Genomic DNA, 26,365 nt, shown 5'->3' on the forward strand with positions numbered 1-26,365 from the left:
GAATCAAAGAAGTATGTCACCATAAATACACACAAGGGCTTGTTTACATAGAACCGCTTACCGCTTGGTGTCTCATCTAGTCCCGCTATCTTCCAGAGGACAATCGAAGGTGTACTGCAAGGGATTCCACATGTTTCCATCTATCTGGATGACATTCTGGTGACGGGAAGAACCGACCAGGAGCATCTGAGCACTCTGAGAGAGGTACTACAGAGATTGGAGAGGGCAGGGTTCTGGCTCAAGAGGAGTAAGTGCACTTTCCTGGGGAATGAGGCAGTGTTCCTGGGACACAGAGTGGATGCCACCGGGCTCCATCCACTCAAGGAGAAGGTACAAGCACTGCAGGACGCCCCTGCTCCTACAAATGTGGCCAAGTTAAAAGCTTACCTGGGACTGCTGAACTATTATAACAGGTTTTTACCAAACTTGTCAACTGTGTTAGTTAGCACCTCGTCACAAACTATTGCGCAAGGAGACACAGTGGCAGTGGGGAGAGGAGCAGGGGGTTTAATTTGAACAGTCCAAGAAACTGATGCTGTCGTCGGATGTGCTGGTTCACTACAATGCAGAGAAAGACATCATTCTCTCTTGTGACGCTTCACCTTATGGGGTGGGGGCAGTTCTTTCACACTGCATGGAAGATGGAACTGAAAGACCAATAGGGTTTATGTCCCGAACTCTAACACCAGCGGAAAAAAACTATTCCCAGTTAGACAAAGAGGGGTTAGCAGTAATATTTGGGTTACAGAGGTTCCACAAGTACATATATGGCAGGAAGTTCACCATATGCACCGATCATAAACCTCTTCTCTCTCTTTTCAATGAAATGAAAGCAGTTCCATAGATGGTGTCACCCCGGATCCAGAGGTGGGCAGTGACGTTGAGGGCATATGAGTATGTCATCATCTACAAGGCGGGCAAGTACCATGGGAATGCAGATGACTTGAGCTGTCTTCCACTGCCAGGCACACCTATCCGTGCAGCTCCAGAGGACAGAGTTTTGATGTTGGAGGACACTGACATGGCACTTGTGACTGCAGAGCAAGTAAGAACATGGACAAGTAAAGATCCAGTACTGTCTAGAGTTTGAGAATATGTGGTGAGGGGGTGGCCACAGCATCCGGAAGGGGCTGACTTCACACCCTACAGTGTCAGGAAAACAGAGCTGAGTGTGCAGGATGGTTGCGTGTTGTGGGGAGCATGAGTGATTATTCCACAGCCAGCACGACAGTCTATCCTAGAGCAACTACATCAGTGTCATCCTGGGGTCTCGCGTATGAAAGCCTTGGCTAGGAGTTACTTGTGGTGGCCAAAGCTAGATGAGGAGAAAGAAAATCTAGTCAAGACATGCAGCACTTGTCAGGAACACCGGAAGGCACCAGCAGCGGCTCCTCTCCACCCCTGGGAGTGGCCGGATAAACCATGGAGAAGATTGCACTTAGATTATGCAGGTCCATTCATGGGGAAGATGTTCCTCATAATCATTGATGCACATTCCAAATGGATGGATGTTTATCCTGTAAATTCTGCTTCCGCCACTACTACTATAGACTGCCTGCGTCGGAGCTTCAGTAATCAAGGGCTACCGGAGATCGTGATGAGTGACAATGTCACTTGTTTTGTGAGTACAGAGACAAAAGAGTTCTTGAGAAAAAATGGCATAGTGCAGGTGACCTCGGCTCCATATCATCCGTCCTCGAATGGACTTGCGGAGAGAGCCGTACAAACATTTAAGGAGATGATGAAAAAAAGTGCAGAAGGGAGTTTAGCAGCCAAAGTATCACGGGTTCTGTTCAGCTACAGAATAACACCTCAATCCACCACAGGACTCTCTCCTGCTGAGATGTTATTAGGTCGTAGACTACGCTCTACTCTTGACCTTGTCCACCCAGACCTAAAAAGGAAAATGGAAAACAGACAAAACAAACAAAAAGAGAACCATGACAAAAGAACAAAGAGCCGAAGTTTTGGAGAAGGAGATGCGGTCCTTACCAGGAATTTCAGTTATGGACCAAAGTGGACTCCTGGATTCATAGACTCAATGACCGGTCCAGTATCATACAAGGTCATGTTGGGAGATGGTAGGGTAGTACGCAGACATGTAGATCAGATACTTCCCAGACAAGGGGAAATTGAAATGAAGGTTCCAGATGCAATGACTGAAGACAGGGTTGCCCCCAGTTATCCAAGTGCATCTGTGGTGCCACCACCAGGGACAGAGCCAATTCCACAGGAACCTATTCCTCAAGAGGAAACCATTGTTGCAGAGTCAGATACTCTGAGCACTGCTCAGGAGCAGCTGGTGGCTTCACCACAAACAAGTAGGGACTTTACTGTTAGACGTTCACAAAGGACTCGCAAGCCACCAGAGAGATTGATACTGAACTGTTAGATTCGTCAAGTATGGAACATGATGAATGGAGACTCCTTATGTGACCCTCAGGAACGGTTGTTTGTTAAGAAATTCATACTGAAATTTTAAGGGAGGAGGGATATAGTAATCTGGGATGTTATGATTAAGGTTATCCACCAGGTGGTGCTGTAGCCAATGCTGCTGCTAAGGTCAGAGGTTTGCTTCCTGTCAAGGTCAGCAAAGGTGGAATGCCTGGATGCAGGCATGATGTTTGTTACTCTGTTTGTTAATAAAGTACTCGTGCTAATTCTACGATATCACCTCTTCGAGTCCTTGTCTCACTACATGGATTTATCACAGAGGGGTACTGATTCATCAGCTGAGGGAGGGCGATAGGTGGTAATCAGCAGGAGGTTTCCTTGCCCATGCTTGCCCATGTTGCTTGTGATATCGTATTTCTGGTTGCACTAGTAACTGTGGTGAAGTTAATACAGTTTTCTTTTGTTCTCTTTATTTGGTTATTTTTGTTCTAATTGTCAGCTTGGCTCAGTGGATATCACTTTTACTTCTGAGCCAGAAGGTTTTGTGCTCAACCCCACTAAGGCCTTGAGCATATAATCTAATGCTGACACTTCAGTGCAGCACTGAGAAGCTGCTACATTATCGGGGGTGCCATCTTTTGAATGAGACATTAAACAGAGGCCTGTCAGTCTACTCTATTGAACATAAAAGATTCAATGGAACTACTTGAAGAAGACCAGGGATTTTCCTGATGTCTGATCCGCATTCCTTCCTCAAACAACTTCCCAAAAATAGATTAACTGGTCAATCATCTCACTTGCTGTGCAAAATTGGTTTTCATGTTTACCTTTGACGATAATGACTGCATTTCAACAAGTAATTCATTGACTGAGAAGCATGTTGGGACATCTTGAGCATATGATAAGATTCTGTATAAATGCAGGTTTAATAGAAAACAAACAAATGTAAGAAAAGTACAGATGTTGACTCTTAGCTATTTTATTATGGTTGGAACATTTGACTCTGGATTCTTGGCTGTAGTTTGAGTTACACAGCATTATAATATGTGACATAAAACGCGTTTCTTTTTACCCTATATTTTCAAGTTATTTTATCCTCCTTCATGGTCACCACAGGCCATTCACCAATTGCAATTGAGAGGTCAGATGATTGGCTGCCACTCTGTGTTGGGCATTAGTAGTTGTATGAGATTAGCTTCTCCCTCCTAGCTATAAGGAAATACCTGGCCTCTAATCTGTATTTACCCTATCAATGTGTAATGCCAGCCATCCTTATCACTGCTCTGAGAGAGTTTGGCAATTTGTGCTGCATTTTGGGCTTGGGCTGATAAGTGGCAGATAACATTCGCGCCACACAAGTGCCAGGCAATGGCTATCTCCAACAAGTGAGAGTCTAACCACCGTTCCTTGACCTTCAATGGTATTACCATCACCGAATCCCCCACCATCAACATCCTGGGCATCACCATTGACCAGAAACTTAACTGGACCAGCCACATAAATACTGTGGCAACAAGAGCAGGTCAGATGCTAGGTATTCTGCGGCGAGTGTCTCACCTCCTGACTCCCCAAAGCCTTTCCACCATCTACAAGGCACAAGTAAGGAGTGTGATGGAATACTTTCCACAGCTCCAACAACACTCAAGCAGTTCGACACCATCCAGGACAAAGCAGCCCGCTTGATAGGCACCCCACCCACCACCTTAAACATTCACTCCCTCCACCACTGGCGTACCGTGGCTGCAGTGTGTACCATCTACAAGATGCACTGCAGCAACTCGCCAAGGCTTCTTCAGCAGCACCTCCCAAACCTGTGACCTCTACCACCTAGAAGGACAAGGGCAGCAGGCGCATGGGAACACCACCACCTCCAAGTTCCCCTCCAAGTCACACACCATCCTGACTTAGAAGTATATTGCCGATCCTTCATCGTCGCTGGGTCAAAATCCTGGAACTCCCTCTCTAACAGCACTGTGGGAGTACCTTCACTGCACGGACTGCAGCGGTTCAAGAAGGCAGCTCACCACCACCTTCTCAAGGACAATTAGGGATGGCCAATAAATGCTGGCCTTGCCACTGACACCCACATCCCAGGAACGAATAGAAATTATTTTTTTAAAGCTATCAAAATTAATATCAAGTTTATCTCATCCTAATGTAATATGCAGCCTTGTGCGCAGACACAGTGCTTGCATTATACTATGTATGTATGTGTCTAATTTAAAAGACTTTACTATTATGAATGATGTATTTTGGGTGTAATTGCAAATATATTGGGGAATTAACACATGTGCTGGGAATTTCCTTAGGGCTTTTCCCAATCAGCCACCGTAACTTCAGCAGAAACCCCGATAGACATGTAAAAAGTGTTTCTGCAAATCTTCCACTGAAGTTAAGGCAGCCAATTGGGAGAACCCCTGAGGAAATTCCCACAAAATTGTCACTCCTTGGTGCAGCACTGATTTCCCAAACTCAGATGTGTTGTCAACTAGAAACTCCAAGCAAAGGATAGACTTGACATCTCACCAAAGGAAAATTAGAAGAGTCATACCCAGTCACTGTTGCAAACCCCTTGACAAGCGGCCATTTGCTTACTCAGCCACAATCAATATATGCCCTAGTGCGATTTTATTGCCTCAAAAATAAGCAAGTGTCAGGCACTTTACAGTGGTCTTTATTTCAGCCAAGACTTGCAATGGCTTTGAAAGAGTGTGAAGGTTAGCAGCAGCAGCAACAAGATAGAGTGATGTGTAATGGGAGGCACCTTGATAGAGGAGGATGAAAGCCAGGTAAAAAAAAACCCATTATTAGGATTGATCATAAGAAGACCTTCCTACAATCACCAAATACTGACATGAAATTCAAAAATCATCTAAATGTTGAGCTGAATTTGAGCATCGATCCCAAAAATGAAAGCCCAGTGCCTTAACTAATTGGGCCATCGAGTCCTCAAAATATATGGAGTTCCAATTTGATATTTACTCAATACATCTGTTGATCTGAACGCACCTGCTTTGGGTGTAGTGGAATCATCTGTTAGTGAAGCGCTGCCAGACTTGTCTGTACTTCCTGTGTAGCTTCCTGTTCCCTTTTTCTTTGAGCCATACAATTGCTTGATGTTAGGGCTAGCCATTTGTTGTTTAGCGTTTTTTTTCACAAAAGATTTACACTGCCTACGACTTGATCTATTCTTCACTTTGGAACGTTTGTACTTTTTTATCTGTAGGGAAGCACCTTCTTTTACATCAACATTTTCTTCTTGGCATAAATCTCTATTTGCAATGGAACCAGTGCTTGGTGCTGTGGCTTCAACACTCTTTACATCTGTTTGATCTTGTGCAGCATTCTCATTCTACAGGAAAAGAGTTCAAAATATTTACTAAACTTACATTTAACCAGTCATGATGGTTTTCCATATATTTATAAATCAAATCAAATAGTGATTTCCTTTTCTCATACTTTTACCTTACAAATGGACTATAAGGAAGAGTCACAAACAAAGGTTTGGATTAATAATGCTATCACAAGTTTAAAATGTAAGCAGTAAAGTACTTAAAAATATCTTTTCACTGGCAATAATCTTGAGTGTTTGATTTCTGCTATCAATGTGTACAGCATAGAACTAGGTTTGGTTTACTGTATCCAAAAGGTCATAACTTTCTATGTCGGCATTCAGAGAAACACTGGTTGTAGTTTTCTTAAAACAGTCACCATTTTCTACAACCATTTAGTACAATGTACTCCATTATATGTCTAATTGGAAAATATTTCACAAAGTATTCATTAGCACATCAAAATAATTTAAGTACTGTATACAAATTTTTGTAAATATAAAGCTACAAAAGTGTATTTCTCTAATATAATAAAAAGAAATCAAGATATACATCACATTTCTAACAGCTATATACAAAGATTAGAAAAAAATCTTTACACATAAGATGGTTGGAATGTGACATCGCTGAAGGAGTTCCTTAGGGCAGCGTCTTAGGTCCAGGCTTTGTGCAGAGCATAGAGAACATTCTGTCCAACATGATAATGTGCTCCAGGATTTCAGAGAGAAAGGGAAGATTGGAGATAAGTCCTTATTTGGAGAAAATGGAAGAGTTGAGAATTGTTTGTTTTTTAGTAGGTGGCTGAAAGCATTGGTTTTGAAGGATATCAGGACCATGCTAAAGGATAGGGACAAGTTGAGGATCGTGGTAAGCAAGGGTCTAAGGAAAGGAAACTTGGTGGTCAGGAGGTGGGACAGGAGAGGGTTGAGGTAGCAGGTGATGGGCTTCAAGAATAAGATAGGTTTGGTGAGGGCTGGAGGGGATATCGGGGGGAAAAAACTGTAAGAGACGGGGATAGGCTTTGGAGTTGTTCCTATTCTCCAGGATTATCTTAGAGTAGTATGACGATTTGGCCATGGAAATAGAATGATGTTAGAGCTTGATCTTATTAAGGCCAGTCATATTTTATGATGGACAACCAGACTGATCACTGAAGCTTGACCACACTGGCCAAGTGTACTGAAGCTTACAACCTATGGACCTGAGGCTACAGGGGACCTGTTGTGCCAGAGAGAACAGAGAATGTGGTAGATTGTGTGATGAAATATTCCATTCATCACTGCCTGTGACTGTGGTCGGTTTCAGTGTCATTTCCCTTCCCCCAGTCTTCATTGTATTGTTTATTGGAATGTGCTGGAATGTGCTGTGTGTGTAGGGCTCCGCCCATACCTGGCCCCTTTTGTAAGCTAGCTCAGTCTGGCCTCAGTCTCCAGAAGGAAGATACCTCTCTCTCTTACGTGTTACTTTCTAAGTTAATAAAAGCCTTGTTTTGTTTCGCTAACATCGAGTCTCGGAATTATTGAGGCACATCAATTTTATTAACTTATTTTTCAACACTATGGATCAACTCCTGAAACCCGAACGTTTGGATTTGGATCAACATGCTCCGGACGCATCAGCACGCTTCGGACACTGGTTTGAGTGTATGGAATTCTTCCTGGACAATTCCGCAGCCGTCAAAGACGCTACGGACGCTGCGAGGATGAGACTCGGAATTCTGCGGAATTGGGTAAGCCACCGGGTTTACCCCCTCATCCAAGACGCCGATACGTACCTGGCCGCCTGCGACATCTTAAAGGTGCATTACCAGCAGCCTACGAATGAGGTGTATGCTAGGCATCTGCTCGCTACTCGCGCACAGCGACCTGGGGAATCGGTGGAGGAGTTGCTAAGCACCCTGAAAATGCTTGGCAAAGACTGCAAGTGCCGAGATGTAAAAGCCGCAGTGTACACTGACGAGCTTGTTCGCGATGCCTTTATCACAGGCCTCAGCTCCACTTACATCTGGCAAAGACTGCTGGAAAAAACGGGGTTGGACCTGAAACAGGCTGCGGACACCGCGCGATCCCTGGATGTGGCCCAGAGAAACTCGGACGCCTACTCTTCAGCCCGCGCCATCCACGCCGCCACGTGTGCACCGAGGGTGCCGCCATCTTGGAAGGCATCTTCCCCGCCCGGCAGCCCGACACCGGCGGGGCCCCGCTCTCCCCCCAGAAGCCCTACGACAGCCGCGACGCGTCAGGGACCCAACTGCTACTTCTGCGGGCAGCCAAAACACACCAGAAACCTGTGCCCGGCGAAAGGCACCACCTGCTTTAAGTGCGGTAAGAAGGGGCACTTCGGGAAGGTGTGCAGAGGGAACCCCGCCGGAAAACCAACCACCGGAAAACCCGCCACCGCCGCGTGTGCGCCGTGGGAGCGGCCATCTTGGACGCCATCTTGCCCGACCTCGTGGGGTCCGCCATCTTATGAGCAGACAGCGTGGACGCCATCTTGTATCGATCAGGGCCCTACAGTGGCATCGGTCACAGTGGACCAGACCAGGCCGCACCCGCTATCCAAATCAATGGTGGACATCGAGGTAAACGGGTGCCGGGTTAAATGTTTAATTGACAGTGGAAGCACGGAGAGTTTTATCCACCCTGAACTGGCACAGCAACTCTCCCTAAAGGTGGTCCCTGCTCAGGGTACCATCTCTATGGCTGATAAAACCCAGACATCGACCATTCTGGGTTACTGCACAGTACAATTGGGCGTTAACGGAACTGTATACGATAATTTTAAAGTATTAATCATGAAGAACCTATGTGCGAGCGTGATCTTGGGCCTGGATTTCCAGTGCAACCACCAAAGCATCACGCTCAAGTACGGTGGGTCCCAGCCGCCCCTCACAGTGTGCGGTCTGGCTACCCTGAAGGTAAAGCCGCCTTCGCTATTCGCGAACCTTACCCCTAACTGCCGGCCAATAGCGACCAAAAGCAGGAGGTACAGCTGGGAGGACAGGCGGTTTATCGCGACCGAGGTAGACAGGCTCCTGAAAGAGCGCATTATTGAACGCAGCAACAGCCCGTGGCGCGCCGAAGTGGTAGTGGTAAGGGGTAGCGAGAAGAAACGGATGGTGATCGACTATAGTCAAACGATCAACGGGTACACCCAACTAGACGCCTACCCGCTACCCCGCATATCAGAAATGGTGAACCAAATCGCCCAATACCGGGTGTTCTCCACCATCGACCTCAAGTCAGCGTACCACCAGCTCCCTATCAGACCAGAGGACCGCCCGTACACCGCCTTCGAGGCGAACGGACGCCTCTACCAATTCCTCAGAGTCCCCTTTGGGGTGACGAATGGGGTCTCGGTTTTTCAGAGGGAGATGGACCGCATGGTCGATGACCACCACTTGCAGGCAACCTTCCCCTACCTCGACAACGTCACCATCTGCGGCCACAATCAGCAGGATCACGACTCGAACCTCGAGAGGTTCCTGGAAACCGCACAAAAACTCAACCTCACCTACAACGAGGACAAGTGCGTTTTCAACACCACGCGCCTCTGCATACTAGGCAGCGTGGTGGAGAATGGGGGAAATCGGACCAGACCCCGACCGATTGCGCCCCCTACGGGAGCTGCCCCTGCCCAACACTCCCAAAGCCCTGAAAAGGTGCCTGGGGTTATTTTCTTATTATTCCCAATGGGTCCCCAACTACTCCGACAAAGCCCGCCCCCTCTTGAAAGCATCCTCTTTTCCGCTCTCTGCTGAGGCCCACGCCGCCTTCAAAAGCATTAAGCAGGATATTGAGCGGGCCACGCTACAGGCAGTGGACGAGAACACTCCATTTCAAGTGGAAAGTGATGCATCTGACTTCGCCTTGGCGGCCACCCTCAACCAGGCGGGGCGGCCCGTAGCTTTCTTCTCGAGGACCCTCCAAGGGCCCGAGATCAGACACTCCTCCGTGGAAAAGGAGGCCCAAGCCATCGTGGAGGCAGTGCGCCACTGGCGCCACTACCTAGCCGGCAAACGCTTCACCGTACTTACCGACCAGCGGTCGGTAGCGTTTATGTTCAATAATAAACAGAGGGGGAAGATTAAAAATGATAAGATTCTTAGGTGGCGGATCGAGCTCTCCACCTTCGAGTACGACATCATTTACCGGCCAGGGGCCCTTAACGAATCCCCTGACGCCCTCTCACGAGGGATGTGTGCCAGCGCCACCGGGGATCGGCTACAGACCCTCCACAACGACCTCTGCCACCCAGGGGTCACGCGGCTGTTCCACTTCATAAAGTCCCGTAACTTACCCTACTCGATTGAGGAAGTTCGGTCTCTGACCAGGAACTGCCGCACTTGTGCTGAGTGCAAGCCTCGGTTCTACCGCCCAGATAGAGCCCACTTAATCAAAGCTACACGGCCCTTTGAGCGGCTCAGCTTAGATTTCAAGGGCCCCCTCCCGTCCGTCGACCGCAATGTTTACTTCCTGAACATTGTGGACGAATACTCCCGGTTCCCATTCGCCTTCCCCTGCCCAGACATGACCAGCGCCACGGTCATTAAATGCCTCAACAGCCTGTTCTGCCTGTTCGGTATGCCGAGCTACATCCATACGGATAGGGGGGCGTCCTTCATGAGTGAAGAGCTACGCCAGTACATGCTGTCCAAGGGGATCGCCACGAGCCGTACCACCAGCTACAACCCCCGGGGTAACGGCCAAGTGGAGCGAGAGAACGGGACAGTATGGAAAGCAATCACTCTAACTCTAAGGACCAAGGGCCTCCCTATCTCCCGCTGGCAGGAAGTCCTCTCGGATGTGCTCCATTCGATACGGTCGCTATTGTGTACGGCCACTAATGCCACGCCTCATGAACGAATGTTTGTCTTTCCCCGGAAATCCACCTCAGGCATATCCATGCCGTCATGGCTCTCCACCCCAGGTCCGGTACTCGTGCGAAGGCATGTGAGGGGCCACAAGATGGACCCTCTCGTGGAGCCAGTACACCTACTCCACGCCAACCCCCAATACGCATATGTCCGGCACGCCGACGGAAGGGAGGACACCGTGTCCATAAAAGACGTCGCCCCAGCCGGCATCGACAACAACCACGGCAATAGCAGCAACAACGATCACAGCAACTCTTACCCACCCACTACTCTTTCATCACCCCCGGAAGAACATCGACCAACGGCACCCCCACCAACTACCCCTTCAACAACCCTGGCGGCACCCCCGGCAGAGACCCAGGAGACTACCGGGGACACCCAGCCGACACCCGCGGCACCACAACAGCCACGTCGGTCGCAGAGGACTATCAAACCCCCGAACAGACTAAATCTATAGAAGGGATGAATGTGATGAAATATTCCATTCATCACTGCCTGTGACTGTGGTCGGTTTCAGTGTCATTTCCCTTCCCCCAGTCCTCATTGTGTTGTTTATTGGAATGTGCTGGAATGTGCTGTGTGTGTAGGGCTCTGCCCATACCTGGCCCCTTTTGTAAGCTAGCTCAGTCTGGCCTCAGTCTCCAGAAGGAAGATACCTCTCTCTCTTACGTGTTACTTTCTAAGTTAATAAAAGCCTTGTTTTGTTTCGCTAACATCGAGTCTCAGAATTATTGAGGCACATCAGATTGTCCATTATCAATTGGCTACAACAGTGTTAAAGGAAGAAATTAAACAATTGTGGAGGACATTGGCAGGCGCACTGACGTCGTCATGAGTAATAGGTCAGTTGAAGAGGTCGGAATATCAGAAGGCACAATGAATAACATGAGACTAGGCTTACATTGCAAAGTGCACTGCTTACTGGACTACCACAACCAAGAAGTGCTGGAATGAGCCTTTCGAGAACAAATTAATTTGAACATTAGTCAAGATTGAGATTTCAAATGTGTCAACATTTCATAGAATCATAGAAATTTATGGCACAGAAGGAAGCCATTCAGCCCATCGTGTCCATACCGTCCGAAAAAGAGTTATCTAGCCTAATCCCACTTTCCAGCTCTTGGTCCGTGGCCTTGTAGGTTACGGCACTTCAAGTGCATATCCAAGTACTTTTAAAATGTGATGAGGGTTTCTGCCTCTACCACCTTTTCAGGCAGTGAGTTCCAGAACCCCACCACCTCCTGGGTGAAAAAAGTTCTCAACTCCCCGCTAATCCTTCCAATTACTTTAAATCTATGCCCCCTGGTTACTGACCTCTCTGCTAAGGGAAATAGGTCCTTCTTAGCCACTCTATCTAGGCCCTTCATAATTTTATACACCTCAATCAAGTCTCCCCTCAACCTCCTCTGTTCCAAAGAAAACAACCCTGGTCTATCCAGTCTTTCCTCATAGCTGAAATTCTCCCATCCTGGCAACATCCTTGTAAATCTCCTCTGTACCCTCTCTAGTGCAATCATATCTTTCCTGTAATGTGATGACCAGAACTGTATGCAGTACTTTTAACTGTGGCCTAACTAGTGTTTTGTATAGTTCAAGCGTAACCTCCTTGCTCTTATATTCTATTCCTCAGCAAATAAAGGAAAGTATCCTACATGCCTTCTTAACTAGCTTATCAACCTGTCCTGCTACCTTCAGTGATCTGTGGACATGCACTCCAAGGTCCCTCTTTTCCTCTACAATTCTCAGTATCCTACCATTTATTGTGTATTCCCTTGCCTTCTTAACCCTCCCCAAATGCATTACCTCACACTTCTCCAGATTGAATTCCATTTGCCACTTTTCTGCCCCCCTGACCAGTCCATTGATATCTTCCTGCCGTCTACAGCTTTCTTCCTATCAACCACACGGCCAATTTTAGTATCATCTGCAAACTTGTTAATCATGCCCCTTACATTAAAGTCTAAATCATTGATTTATACCACAAAAAGCAAGGGAGCTAGTACTGGGTCCTGCGGAAATCCCACTGGAAACAGCCTTCCAGTCACAAAAACACCCGTCGACCATTACCCTTTGCTTCCTACCACTGAGCCAATTTTGGATCCAACTTGCCACTTTCCCTTGGATCCCATGGGCTTTTACTTTTCTGACCAGTCTGCCATTTGGGACCTTGTCAAAAGCCTTGCTAAAATCCATGTAGACTACATCAAACGCGCTACCCTCATCAACCCTCTTTGTTGCCTCCTCAAAAAATTCAATCAAGTTAGTCAGATATGACCTTCCCTGAACAAATCCATGCTGACTGTCCTTGATTAAACCGTGCCTTTCTAAATGACGATTAATATACTGTCCCTCAGAATTTTTTCCAATAATTTACCCACCACCAAGGTTAGGATGACTGGCCTGTAATTATTCGGTCTATCCCTTTCTCCCTTTTTAAATAACAGTCCAACATTAGCAGTCCTCCAGTACCACATCTGTAGTCAGAGAGGATTGGAAAATGATGGTCAGAGCCTCCGCTATTTCCTCGCTTGCTTCTCTTAACAGCCTGCAATACTTTTCATCTGGGGCTGGTGATTTATCTACTTTCAAAGATGCTAGACCCCTTAATACTTCCTCTCTATGTTTATCTCATCTAATATTTCATACTCCTCCTCCTTAACAACGTCTGCATCATCCCTCTCTTTTGTAAAGACAGACGCAAAGTCTTCATTAAGAACCATACCCATGTCTTCCACCTCCACACACGAGTGACCTTTTTGGTCTCTGATAGGCCCTACTGTTTCTTTAGTTATTCTCTTGCTCTTTATGTATTTATAAAACATCTTTGGATTTTCTTTGATTTTATTTGCCCCTAGGGATAATGCATTAGTGAAAAAGCTTTTTCAATGTCACTGCAAGTTTCTGTTAATGACCAATCCAAAACTACAGAGAAATTTTAAGAATAGTCAACAACCTACCCTTTGGTTAAAATATTGATATTGTGATAACATATTAAAACTATTGCTCCAACACATATTCGTAGAATTTCAAATGTTATGATGAGTTTAGAAGATTATTTACAAAGTTTGCATTGTACTAACCTGCCAATCTGAAGTTCCGGTTTTACTCATCTCTAATTCCTTTTTGCAAGAATCTTCATACATTTGAGTGCAGCAATTTTCTAGCATTTCATTAAAATTAGATAATGTAATCTGGTCCTGATTACTAATATCTTTTTCCTTTTCACCAGAATCTGCTTCATCTTCAAATATTCTTTTAAAATTTTCCAGCGTGTCAGTACATTCACTTGCTATGCTGTTGTGCTCATCACTAGTTTCTGCCTCTTCTTCAATAGAATCTGTTTTACATCTGTATATTCTTTTGCAGTAATTTTTCAGTACTTCCTTTAATTTAGATATTATATTCTGCTGCCAACCGCTAAACTGTATTTTGTTTTCACCAGAATCGGTTTTGCCTCGATACATTTCATAGCAGATTTCCAACAGTTTAAAAAAAAATTGTATTGTGCTCTGGTTTTGATTTTCATCTACTTCTGTGCATTCTCTTGAGTGAGTTACCATTTCTTCAGGTGCATTGCTGGGGTGGAAATGCTCATGTTCAGTCAAGCTGCTTACATCGTCTGCTGTTGACCTATTGCTGCTTGCTGATGAAATTTCACTGTCTGCTCTTGACCTATTGTAGCTTGCTGATGAAATTTCACTGTTTGCTGGTGACCTAATGTTGCTTGCTGATGAAATTTCACTGTCTGCCAATAAGCTTTCACTCTCTGTTGATGGAATTTTACTGTCTGCTAATGAGTTTTTTTTAGTCATTTCCAATGTGCTTTATTTTTGACTGCACCCTGATCTCAAGTTAGTTCCTTTTTCCTTACACTGTGGGTCACAAGATCACAAGATAATTACGGATGAGGAAGGAGATTTGGCCCATCTTAGTTCATCCATCCAGAAAGAGCTGACAGTTTCCACCCCCCCACCCCTCGCAATATTGCAGCATCTAATTGTTTCTTTAAAAATTCTAAGATTTTCACCTCTGCTACTCTATCTGAAACTCCATTTCAAATGTTGGTCACTCTTTGTGCAGAAGAACTTCCTGATATCAATCTTAAATTTATCTTTTACAGTTCGAACTTGGACCCTTGTTCTACTCTCTCAGAAGTCTCCTTTCCATGCTGAAAACCCCAAGCTTCTCCAGACTTTCTTCATAACTCTGACCTTTGACACTAGGGAGCAGCCTTGTGGCTCTTCTCTGCACTGCTTCTAGCACTTGAACGTTTCCTTTGTTTTTCTGCGACCAGAACCGAATATAATACTCAAGATGTGGTCTGACTAAAGCACAGTACACTTTGAACACAACTTCCTCTGACCTATATTCTACTGTTTTGGCTATGCATTTCAACATTTTTTGGCTTTGTTGATCGTTGCTCTGCATTAATTGGACATATTGAGGTTTGAGTCCACTAAGACTATTAGTTCTTATTCAACTTCATCCTCAACTATTTCAACACCATTCATGGAGTATGAGTGTTACCCATTTTTTTTCTTTCCTAGGTGCAGTGCTTTACAGCAGTCTGCTTTAAATTGCCATTGTTTTTCCCACTTAAATATTTTGTGCATCTCATTCTGTAATTTCTGAGCTGGCTCATTTGATTCTACTGCTTCTCTGAACCATTTGAAAATTTGACCAATTTGAATAGAGTTTCTGAAATGTCATTGATATATATTAGAAACAGTACTTGTCCCAACGCTGATCCCTGGGACACCCTACTCAGCACCGCCACCCACCAACCCCCACTGCCACCCCCTCCCCCCCCCCCACCCCGAACCCCATGATCTCAAAATAAGTTCTCTAACAAGTATCCATTGACTTTTATCCTTTCAGTGAACTTGTAGCCTTTTGTGTGGAAGTTTAACAAATGCCTTTTGGAAGTGTAAGTACACCATATTCTAGGATTTAGCACAGTCCACTTGAGTTGTCACTTCCTCAAAGAAGTCAAGAAGATTTGTCAGGCAGGATCTTCTTTCTGTAGCTGCAGTGACTAATATTTACTCGGGCATTACAAAATAATCTTCAAATTTACTCCTGACAACTGATTCCATTATTTGAAATTTCGGAATAGGAAGACCTATTAATTTCAGTAGCCAAGGTATCTTGCACAGTTGTTCAATGATAAATTCAAGCAGGGAATACAACCTCGCTTTAAGAGGCGGCCTAGTGAGTCGCATAGGAAATTGTGCGCAGTAAATGGGTGGGCTGCCCAATTCCCTAGGTGATTGGGAGAGCAGCCCGTCAATCAAATGGAAATATCCGGGAGTTAAGATCACACAGGCTTCAAGCCGACGACGTTAAGGGGACTTCCAGCCTGCCCCGCCCGCATATTTCATGCCTCGATTAATTGGGACTTTAATTTTTATATTTGACATCCCCTTCCATGCACTGATTGTCTGGAGCACTGCTGCGGTAATCCAGTCCCGTTATAGAGATGATCCATAATTTAAATAAAAGTTATGCTCTTAATGCATGTTCCACACAATTGGTGCGCAGGTTCCCAGTGCATCACTGCATTGCAGTGTGCTAAGAATATTGGGTGCAAATTAGGCCTCAGACCTCTACATCTGAAACAGGCCCCTGCATCCAAAACACTTGAGTACTTCAAACACCTGCCATCACATTATCAACTAGTATATACCACACTTTAGCTTCACTCTTCTGGTTTATGACATCATTTGAATGCCTTGTAACAGACTGAAAAAACAGTTATTTCTATGTAATTGTGACTAACATATGGGCATCACTTCACATTTGCTTTAGTATAAGGAGTGCTCCATTTTCACATACTGTAAATGCTCTACAGAAAGAAAAGGACAGAAAAGCATTCTGTCCAACTAAGTCACTGTTATATTCATTACCACCAGACTCTTGTTATAAACACTTTTCTATCAACCATCCCCCACCTCAGTTTTAACTTACTACTATTTCAATTCCAACTCGAATCCTGAAATGGGCCTCAAATCTTTATATACGATACACCAATCCCACCCTTTATGATTAAGACTACTGTAATTGCATCAATTACTTTCTGAGGCAATTCAATCTTTATACAGTACTTACTGTCTTTAGAAGAATTTTAGCCTTTACTTTTATATCTTATTATACCTTCTTATTTTATATTTTCCAATTTCCATCTCATCAATTCCTCTTATAAATTTAAATACTTGTGTCACACAGTATCTCCACTTATCCCCTAACCTAAGCTTCCACAATATCCCCTCATTGCACTTAGATATTAGCTCCAGAATAATCCTAGTTGCTCTTTTTACACTCTTTTAGACCATGTATTTCTGGCTAGAAACCAAAAATAGTTTCAATATTCCAAGTCTACTGTAAGGCATTGAAGGAGTTGGGATATTACCTCCTTTGACTTGTACTCAACGTCTTTGGTATGCACCATAAAATTGCATTGGCCTTTTAAAACGGTTGCATGATGCTGTCACAATGGTTATTCATGTGTACATGATGTAGCATATGATGATTTAATATCAATTTCCAAAGTGCAAAATGTTTTCAATAAAAATGTAATAGTGATTATATATTATATAGAAAAAGGGGCTTTCAATTGTACTATTTTAACAGGCACCTATCAATAAGCTGTCAAATACTGAACTCAGGTTTAAAATGAAAGTGTAGAATATTGCTTCCTCTATTCTCATCACTGGACTTAAAGATTTCTAGCTAACAGACATGCTTCTTAATGCAAGAGATGTTTGACCACAGATTTCACACTCCAATCCCTCTGAATTGGAATGGAGCACATACAGAGCCTGAAATAGATATGCCAGCTCAAAAGAAAGTCAACATTTATTTTTCTTTTGTAGTGTTATGTCTTTATCTCAGGCCAAATTATTCCTGTGTTCAAATTATGTCAATGTGGCTCAGATGGTAGCATTCTTACTTCTGGGTCTAATGGTTGTGTGCTTGAGTACATCATTTAGGTTTATACTACATTCAATCAATATGCATTCCTGCTGTGTGAAGCTTTACATCGGGAGTACGACATTGTAAAATTTACTCCATTAATCCAAGGTCCCATCTGCTTATTCTGGTGGTGACAACCGTCAGGAAAACATAATGTAAGTGTTCACAATTAATACCTATGAACTGTGGAATACTTTGCTGGTAAGGAGTGGGACTGGGGGGTCGAGCTGCATCATTACAATGGCTGGTGAAGGTAAAGGGAGAGAATAGAAGGATGGGGGCTTGCATCAGGGGCCAGAGACTACTAGAAATGTCTACACAAGACATTAGGTTAGGGTGACCATACTTCACAGTTTTCTGGGGACAGTCCCTGGATGAGGTACTGTGTACCCAGGCAAACAATGTCCCCGGAAGAGTCTCCGGTTCACGAAACTCGTCCCCGAACTGACGAGGGTCATATTCATCATTGAAATATATGCATACGATACCGTTAGATATAATCACAGTTTCAGGTCAATGGACTGAACAGTGTTATTGTATCACTTATAAACAGTGTCTGAGTGCGGTTAAATAGTGTGTCATCACATCCGCCATAACTATATGCACATTTGTTTTGCATTTGTAGTGTATATGTGCAACTGTTAAAAATATAGCCTGCTAAAAAAAAATTGCGCAGCATACATTTTCCGTCCTGGCTACTTTGCTGTGCTCCCCAGATTCTGCTTAGAAAATGTGGTGACCCTACATTTGATGCTTCTGGATACAAGTGAGCACATTGGCCTGCCCCCGTCCATCGGCCCTCTGGTGTCTCTCCCATTGCACGCGCCCCCGCTCCCGCTCATTACCATGGAGACGCCTAACGGACCTCCGACCCGGATATAGAAACGAGCGGCTGTGATTTCGCAAAATGTCGCTTGTTGAAATACAGTTAGTGGAGATTCCGCTGTCAGGGTTTGATTCTCTGTGGTAGCGTTGGGCGGGGCCGGGGAAGAGATTTCAAATAATTCAAGCGGCCGGCAGTCGGGCCTGGAATCGGCTGTCAGCCTGCTGCTGCTGTGCCGGTGTGTGCAGCGCTCGGCACTCGCTTGTGCTGGAGTTTGGCTTCAGGACAGGAGGCGGGGACCTGGGACGGGAATAACTGGCCTTGCTGGTGAATGTGTAAAAGGATGACATTTTATCGGCGGTCCGCACTATTGGCTCTATATATAGCTGCCCCGAGCTGTCCTATCGCCCACGGTCTTAGTTCTCCATGTCAATGAAATTGGGCCAGGGATAAAAATCCTGGATTCCTGACCGCAATGGATGCTCACCTTGATATAAATCATTTCTCCCTTCTGTTTTATCCGCACAAACACGCGGACATGAACAAAACGTTATAGTTGTCCAGGAAACTAACTCTAGATTATAATCAACGGAACACAAGTATTCAATGCGAAACCGAAATGGAAGATTTTATGTGATGATATATATATAGATATTAATATTTGTAATCATTGTTTTCAGGGATCAGTAATCTCCGAGAAGCTGAACAAACTAAACCATGACCTTTTTAAAACGAAGAAAGACTTCTAAAGCCACCGAAGAATGTCCAAAACAACAGGAGGATGAGCAGCCCAAAGTAAAGACGAAAACCGGTAGGCTTTGAAAGAACGTTTTGAAAATACAGGCAGAATGGAAAAGGTGGGGGGGGGGTAGCCCTGATAAAGGGTGACATAAGGACAGTAGTGAGAAAGGATCTTGGCATAGAAGATCAGGAAGTAGAATCGGTATGGGTGGAGATAAGAAATAACAAGGGGCAGAAAACACTGGTGGGAGTAGTTTATAGGCCCCCAAACAACTATACCGTTGGACAGAGTATTAATCCACAAATAGTAGCAGCTTGTAACAAAGGTAATACAATAATCATGGGGGACTTTAATCTTCATATAGACTGGGCAAATCAAATTGGCAAAGGTAATCTGGAGGATGAGTTCATGGAATGCATTTGAGACAGTTTCCTAGAATAATATGTCATGAAACCAACCAGGGAACAGGCTATTTAGATCTTGTATTGTGTAATGAGACAAAGTTAATTAGTAATCTCATAGTAATGGATCCTCTGGGGAAGAGTGATCATAATGTGATAGAATTTCACATTGAGTTTGAGAGTTAAATACTTAAGTCTGAAACGAGAGTCTTAAACTTAAATAAAGCGAGTTGCATAGATATAAGGGAAGAGTTGTTTTTTTATCATGAAGTGATCGGACAGAATAGATAGATAGAAATAGACTGATACCAGTGATTGAGAAGTCTAGACCAAGGAGACATAGATGTAAGAGATTTAGGATAGAGAGCAAGATAGACTGTTTTACAGAGGGTTGTGAATCTGTGGAATGCACTACTGGAGTTAATGATTGAAGCAGAGACCATGTTAACATTTAAGAATAAGTTAGATAGGTGCTTAAAGGAAATGGAAATAAAGAGATATGCAAACAGGACGGGTACATGGGGTTAGGACTACTTCTCGTAGATATAGAATCTTACAGAACAGAACCAGGCCATTCCGCCCATTGTGCCTGTGCTGGCTCTTTAATAAGAGCTAACCAATTAGTCCCCCTCCCCCGCTTTCCCTGTAGCGCTGCAAATGTTTCCTTTTCAAGTACAGGTAGACTATCCTTTATCCGAAAACCTCGGGACCAGCCGTGTTTCGGTTTTCGGAAAATTTCGGATTTCGGAAGGTGGGTCCGTGGGGGTCCGCGGGGGTTGGGGTCGGTGGGGGGGTTGGCGGGGGTCCGCGGGGGGGGTCGGCGTCGGAGGGGGTCCGCGGGGGGGTCCGCAGTCGTGGCTTGTCCGTCGCTGCTAGCCTGGAATGCAATGAAGTTCCGCATTTCCACCAACAGGTCTGCTCAGCGTAAGTCGGCGGGGGTCAGGGGGGGTCCGCGGGGGTCGGGGTCCGTGGGGGGTCGTGCGCACGACTTACGCTGACCCTCTGCTCAGCGTAAGTCCGCGGGGGGTCGTGCGCCACTCTGGTCATGTCGTGCGCATGACTTACGCTGACCGAAAAAACCTTCAGTTTTTAGAGGGTTTCGGTTTTCGGAAGTTCGGATAAAGGGTAGTCTACCTGTATATATACAGTTCCCTTTTGAAAGCTATTATTGAATCTGTTTCCACTATCTTTTCAAGTAGTGCATTCCATCTCCCCATATGTGGAAGATAAACACCAACCTAGACTGGTTGGGCTGAATAGCCCATTTCTGTGTTGTAGTTCTATATCTACACATTATCACTTTTATTTCTTTCTTTCTACATAATTCAGCCATCTCAGCTTTGCCTTTCCACGTTACATCACATTGTTTACTAGCCTATGAAATCACTCGAGGAGGAAAGATATAGAAGACTGTATAAGGCTGATTTTCACTTGACATTTTATATGGTGCTGTGAGCTGCACCATGATGAAGAAATGGAAGCAGTGGCGCATTGATTTTGGAGTGTACTGTACAAGATAGGTGGTGGGTGACAGCTCAGAGGACAGTGGCCAATGCTTGAAGCAATGACTTATCTTCACTAGCAGAAGATGTTGGTGGCAAGAAAATTGTGATGGAAGGAGAAAGTGTGCAGCATTATTTTAGAAAGGAAACGCTCTACATTGCATTCCAACTGAAATTGAAATCCAATAAAAGATTTGGATAGTTCACGACTGCTACAGCAAGATTGTGCATTCTGAAAGCGTATAATCGTGGAGCTGAAATCAAGTCCAGTGAAACCTGCTTACGTTTTTAATCAGTTGGTGTTGTACTTAGTGAAACTATTCTGTGGAGCTGAGCCTTTATTTTGCCTCTGGTGCATGTAAAATTAAGTGGAAGCAAGCTGTGTGTGTTTCATTTGTTGTGCAGACCAGACTGTCTTTCAAGTTCAGTTCCGAATCCTTGCTGACGACATAATTCAGACTAGCATCTCAAAGTACAGGTTGAGCGTCCCGAATCCGGCAACCTCGGGACTGAGGCCGAGCCGGTTTTTGTGTTTTTCCGGACTTCGGAGCGTGTTTCTGATGTCCGGAAACGCCCAAGCCCAGGTTGCGATATTTCCGGACTTCAGACATCAGAAACACGTTCCGAGTCCGGAAATGCCTGGGCCCAGGTTGCGATATTTCTGGTTTTTGGTAAGCTTCTCTCAGGATGTCCGGATTCTGGAACATTTTACGGATTCCGGACGACCCTGCCACCAATCGTCCAGAACATTCCGAATTTCGGAACTCCGGATTTTGGACGCTCAACCTGTAGTACAGGTTTATAGAAACATAGAAACATAAAAGATAGGAGCAGGAGTAGCCCATTCAGCCCCTTGAGCCTGCTCTGCCATTCAATGAGATCATGGCTGATCATCCAAACTCAGTACCATGTCCCTGCCTTCTCCCCATATCCCTTGATCCCTTTAGCCTTAAGAAACATATCTAACTCCTTCTTGAATATATTTAATGAATTGGCCTCAACTGCCTTCTGTGGTAGAGAATTCCACAGGTTCACCACTCTCTGGGTGAAGAAATTCCTCCTCATCTCTGTCCTAAATGGCTTACCCCTTATCCTTAGACTGTGACCCCTGGTTCTGGACTCCCCCGCCATCGGGAACATCCTTCCTGCATCTAGTCTGTCTAGTCCTGTTAGAATTTTATAAGTTTCAATGAGATCCCCTCTCATTCTTCTAAACTCCAGTGAGTATAAGCCCAATCGACCCAATCTCTCCTCATACGTCATTCCTGCTATCCCAGGTATCAGTGTGATGAATCTTCGCTGCACTCCCTCCATGGCAAGAACATCCTCAGATAAGGCGACCAAAACTGCACACAATACTCAAGGTGTGGTCACACCAAGGCCCTGTACAACTGCAGCAAGACATCCTTGTTCCTGTACTCGAACCCTCTCGCTACGAAGGCCAACATACTATTTGCCTTCTTAACCGCCTGATGCACCTGTATGCTTACCTTCAGCGACTGGTGCACAAGGACACCCAGGTCACGTTGCACTTCCCCTTCTCCCAATCTATTGCCGTTCAGATAATAAGCTGCCTTCCTGTTTTTGCCACCAAAGTGGATAACCTCGCATTTATCCACATTATACTGCATCTACCATGCATCTGCCCAATCACCCAACCTGTCCAAATCATACTGGAGTTTCTCGGCATCCTCCTCACAGCACACGCGCCCACCCAGCTTTGTGTCATCAAAGGTCTGTCAGACAGAACCCATAGACTTCTCAAATTGCTAGTAAATTTAAATACCACTTTGTCAGCTTTCCTGTGAACGGAAAAGAGGTGAGTGTTTATCATCACCGTTTATAACCGCTTTAGTCATTGGGTCCAAGATAGTATTGGAATGTCACCATTTCTAATGACTCAGCTTTAAAACTGTACAGCAGCTGCATATATAACTTGGATTTGAAAACTAGTTCATAGCTGACTACAACAACTTGCCTTTATGTTGTGCCTTTATATAGAAAAATGTCCCAGGGTGCCTCACAAAACGTAATCAAATACAAATTGATGTCAAGCCAAATAAGTGGATATTAGGGGAAGCTAGATAAGTGGATGAAGGAGAAAGGAATAGAAGGATATGCTGATAGGGTTAGATGAAGTAGGGTGCGGAGAATAAACACCGGCAAAGACCAGTTGGGCTGAATGACCTGATTCTGTGCTGTAAATTCTATGCAAGTGTATGTGCACCTGTATATTTCTACATCCATACACTGAATTTCCATGTATAAAAGTTTGCATGCATTTATAGGCATCTGTGCTCATGTCATTTATCTGCATCTAGTGAATTCATCCACATAGTCTTTAGCTGCTTCCCAAACCCGTTGCTACTTTATCTGTACCCCATGCATACCTTGACTCGGACTCAATTATCTCTGTACTAGGCTATTGCCAATGCACTTCTAAGCCTGGTTTTCATCTATTCCCAAAATACTGACTCTATGCGTACCAGATAGCTTTCCTTGCCTTTAGTTATTACCTCTCTACATCCCGATCGTGGCTTTAATCTTTGTCTTATTGCTGCCTCTAATGCCACATTTATATTAGTGCTGCTGCCTATGCCAGCTTCAATTGTGTTAATGCCTCCAGCCGGATGGACTACCATGGCACAACCTGCTGCTAGCAAATCTGCTATTTTTTCAGATCATGAATATACTGAACATTCAGCTATTTGTACAGGCCAGCAATGCACTGTGTTTTCTGGACTGTGCTGTGTTTTCTTTCACTAACGTGGGGGAAGTTCCATAGTTACACCGCGAGCTACAATCACAACTGTCAGACAAATGCGCTTGTATTCTTTTTCAGTGTTGCTGCTGGGGCTCTGGAATCCACTTGTTGTGAATGCAGGGCAAATTGAGGAATTAGTTTAATAGAGGTAGTTTTACAATATAAATGTCACATAAGACTTGAGGGTGCTATAATTGACCTTGCTTCTCCCCAACAATTTCACTCGGTTACATATAGCGTTTAAAATATGAACTGATCTAGAGTATTCTTATTTCTTGATGGTGTTTCTATTTTACATAAATAACCAGACTTTAATGCGGTTAAGAAAATAATACATCAATAGAAATGTTAACTTTTGGCCTGAGATTTCAGTTGGAATAAATGTAAGATCCCAGTATGATTAAGATCAGTTTTGTTTAAGATAGCAAGTCATTACTATTCTGACAATGCAATAAAACACTGAAATAAATGTTTTGACAAGTAGGCTGTTGAATATAATTGTTTTACTTTTCTGTAATCTGCTATGTAATTCTATAGGTCCAGTGGCATTGAAGCATGTAACTTTCCTGATTGGGGGATTTATGGCAATTTTCTTAGGACTTCTCACCTCAGTTTATGTTGCAACTTTGCACGAAAATGATCTGTGGTTTTCTACTATCCAGGTAAGAGGGCCAAATCTGTGAAGAATACTAACATTAAATAAGTGAACAAAAAAGGTGTTGGGAGGATGGGCATTCATTTTTTTAAACAGGAATATTATCAGTTTTAATTTTGAATTTTTTTCTCCCCGATTTGTCCAGTAGTTAGTCAATTGGTTTACATCTGTTGGATTGAATATTCTATATATTGAAAATCTTGTCTGTAAATGTCTATCAGTAATGTATGCTTGTATGTAGTGAACTTGTAACACTGCTGATTGGTCCATTTCTACATGACACCGTGGATCAATCAGATCCCAACATTGATACAGGCTAACCGTGTGATATCACAGACGAGCAAAAACCCGCAGAGCAGTCTTTTTTAATTTATTTTTTATCATTCTATTTTTCTAAAATTATTTTTAGCATTTTCCCTTGCTTTTAATTTGTTTTTACTCCTTTACAGCTATAACCCATTTAGACTCCCTGGTCTGCCTAATCTGAATCTCCTTTCCTGCTTCCTTTTGAGCTCGCTCAGTCTCCATGGCTGCCTTGACTTTTCTGGTCTCCCCTGCCCAACCCAACCTCTTTGCTCTGCCTTTCCAGATTCTGACTCGGGTATCTGCCCAGCCCGGCCTAACACCAACTCAGCCTAACCTGACATCTTCTCGATCACCCAACCACAAGCAGTATGTTATTGTTTTCCCCCTCCCTCCCTCCCCAACAGCCATCTCCTTTAAAATTTCCTCCTCCTGCTCAGTGTTCCCTGACACTGATCGTGAGCAGCAATGCAGGAGATCCCTTAGTTGTTATTAACATTCAGGTTGTATTCCACTCAGTTGATCAAGTGCGCCACAGGATGGCAGCAAAGATTATCATATAATTTTCTTATGCACCAACTTACTTTTCAGCCCTTTTTTGCTTTAGGTTTTGTATGCCCTTACTCGCTTTCCTGTCTTCCCCCTTTTCCCCTACCCTCTCCCTTCTCTTTCTACCTCCCCCTCTTGCTGCCCCTTCGTTTCTTTCCACCCCCTTATTTTTTCCGCCCCCCACCCCTTTCCCTATCGCCTTCTCTTCTTAGGCAGTCCCTCGGAACCGAGGATGACTTGCTTCCACATTAAAAATGAGTTCTCAAGTGACTGATGAGTCCAATGCAGGACCTACAGTCTCTGTCACAGGTGAGGCAGACGGTGGTTGAAGGGGCGGGTGGGTGGGGTGCTTGGGTTGACGTGTTCTCCTTGCGCTGCCTGCGCTTGGCTTCCGCTTGCTCCCGGCGAAGAGACTCGAGGTGTTCGGTGCCTTCCCGGATGCTTCTCCTCCACTTTGTGCGGTCTTGGGCCAGGGATTCCCAGGTGTCGGTGGGGATGGTACACTTTTTCAAGGAGGCTTTGAGGGTGTCCTTGAAGCGTTTCCTCTGCCCACTTGGGGCTCTCTTGCTGTGCCGGAGCTCCGAGTAGAGCGCTTGTTTTGGGAGTCTCGTATCGGGAATGCGGACAATGTGACCCGTCCATCGAAGCTGATCGAGCGTGGTCAAAGCTTCGATACTGGGGATGTTGGCCTGAGCAAGAACACTGACGTTGGTGTGCCTATCCTGCCAATGGATTTGCAGGATCTTGCGGAGGCAGCGTTGGTGGTACCTCTCCAGTGCTTTGAGGTGCCTGCTGTACATGGTCCATGTCTCTGAGGCATACAGCAGGGCGGGTATCACTGCTGCTCTGTAAACCATGAGCTTAGTGCTGGGTTTGAGGTCCTGGTCTTCAAACACTCTCTTCCTCAGGCGACCGAAGGCTGCACTGGCACACTGAAGGCGGTGTTGGACTTTGTCGTCGACGTCTGCCCTTGTTGACAGTAGGCTCCCGAGGTGTGAAAAGTGGTCCACGTTGTCCAAGGCCTTGTCGTGGATTTTGATAATCGGGGGGCA

General features: G+C 44.8%; 2 protein-coding genes across 3 annotated transcripts in view; one reads left to right on the forward strand and one right to left on the reverse strand.

Moving 5' to 3' along the window:
* Positions 1 to 14,552, reverse strand: part of LOC147116535 (uncharacterized) — a 107,542-nt gene extending 92,990 nt beyond the window's left edge. Inside the window, exons 1-2 of one of the 2 annotated variants that reach the window (XM_085991570.1) lie at positions 13,683 to 14,548; positions 5,404 to 5,746 (exon numbers count right to left, since the gene is read on the reverse strand). In XM_085991570.1, the coding sequence (XP_085847696.1) occupies positions 5,404 to 5,746; positions 13,683 to 14,414 (1,075 nt within the window). In that variant the 5' untranslated portion in view covers positions 14,415 to 14,548. Of the gene's footprint in view, positions 1 to 5,403; positions 5,747 to 13,682 lie in introns of both variants that reach the window. The other variant, XM_085991569.1, reaches the window with a different exon arrangement.
* Positions 14,553 to 18,412: 3,860 nt separating this feature from the next.
* Positions 18,413 to 26,365, forward strand: part of dpy19l3 (dpy-19 like C-mannosyltransferase 3) — a 115,626-nt gene continuing 107,673 nt past the window's right edge. Inside the window, exons 1-3 of the mRNA XM_085991568.1 lie at positions 18,413 to 18,501; positions 19,078 to 19,208; positions 24,344 to 24,468. Coding sequence (XP_085847694.1) covers positions 19,115 to 19,208; positions 24,344 to 24,468 — 219 coding nt within the window. The 5' untranslated portion in view covers positions 18,413 to 18,501; positions 19,078 to 19,114. The remainder of the gene's footprint in view (positions 18,502 to 19,077; positions 19,209 to 24,343; positions 24,469 to 26,365) is intronic.

This window comes from Somniosus microcephalus, chromosome 6 (assembly GCF_052327205.1).
Source record: "Somniosus microcephalus isolate GS21.2 chromosome 6, FLI_Smic_1.0, whole genome shotgun sequence".
NCBI lineage: Eukaryota > Metazoa > Chordata > Chondrichthyes > Squaliformes > Somniosidae > Somniosus > Somniosus microcephalus.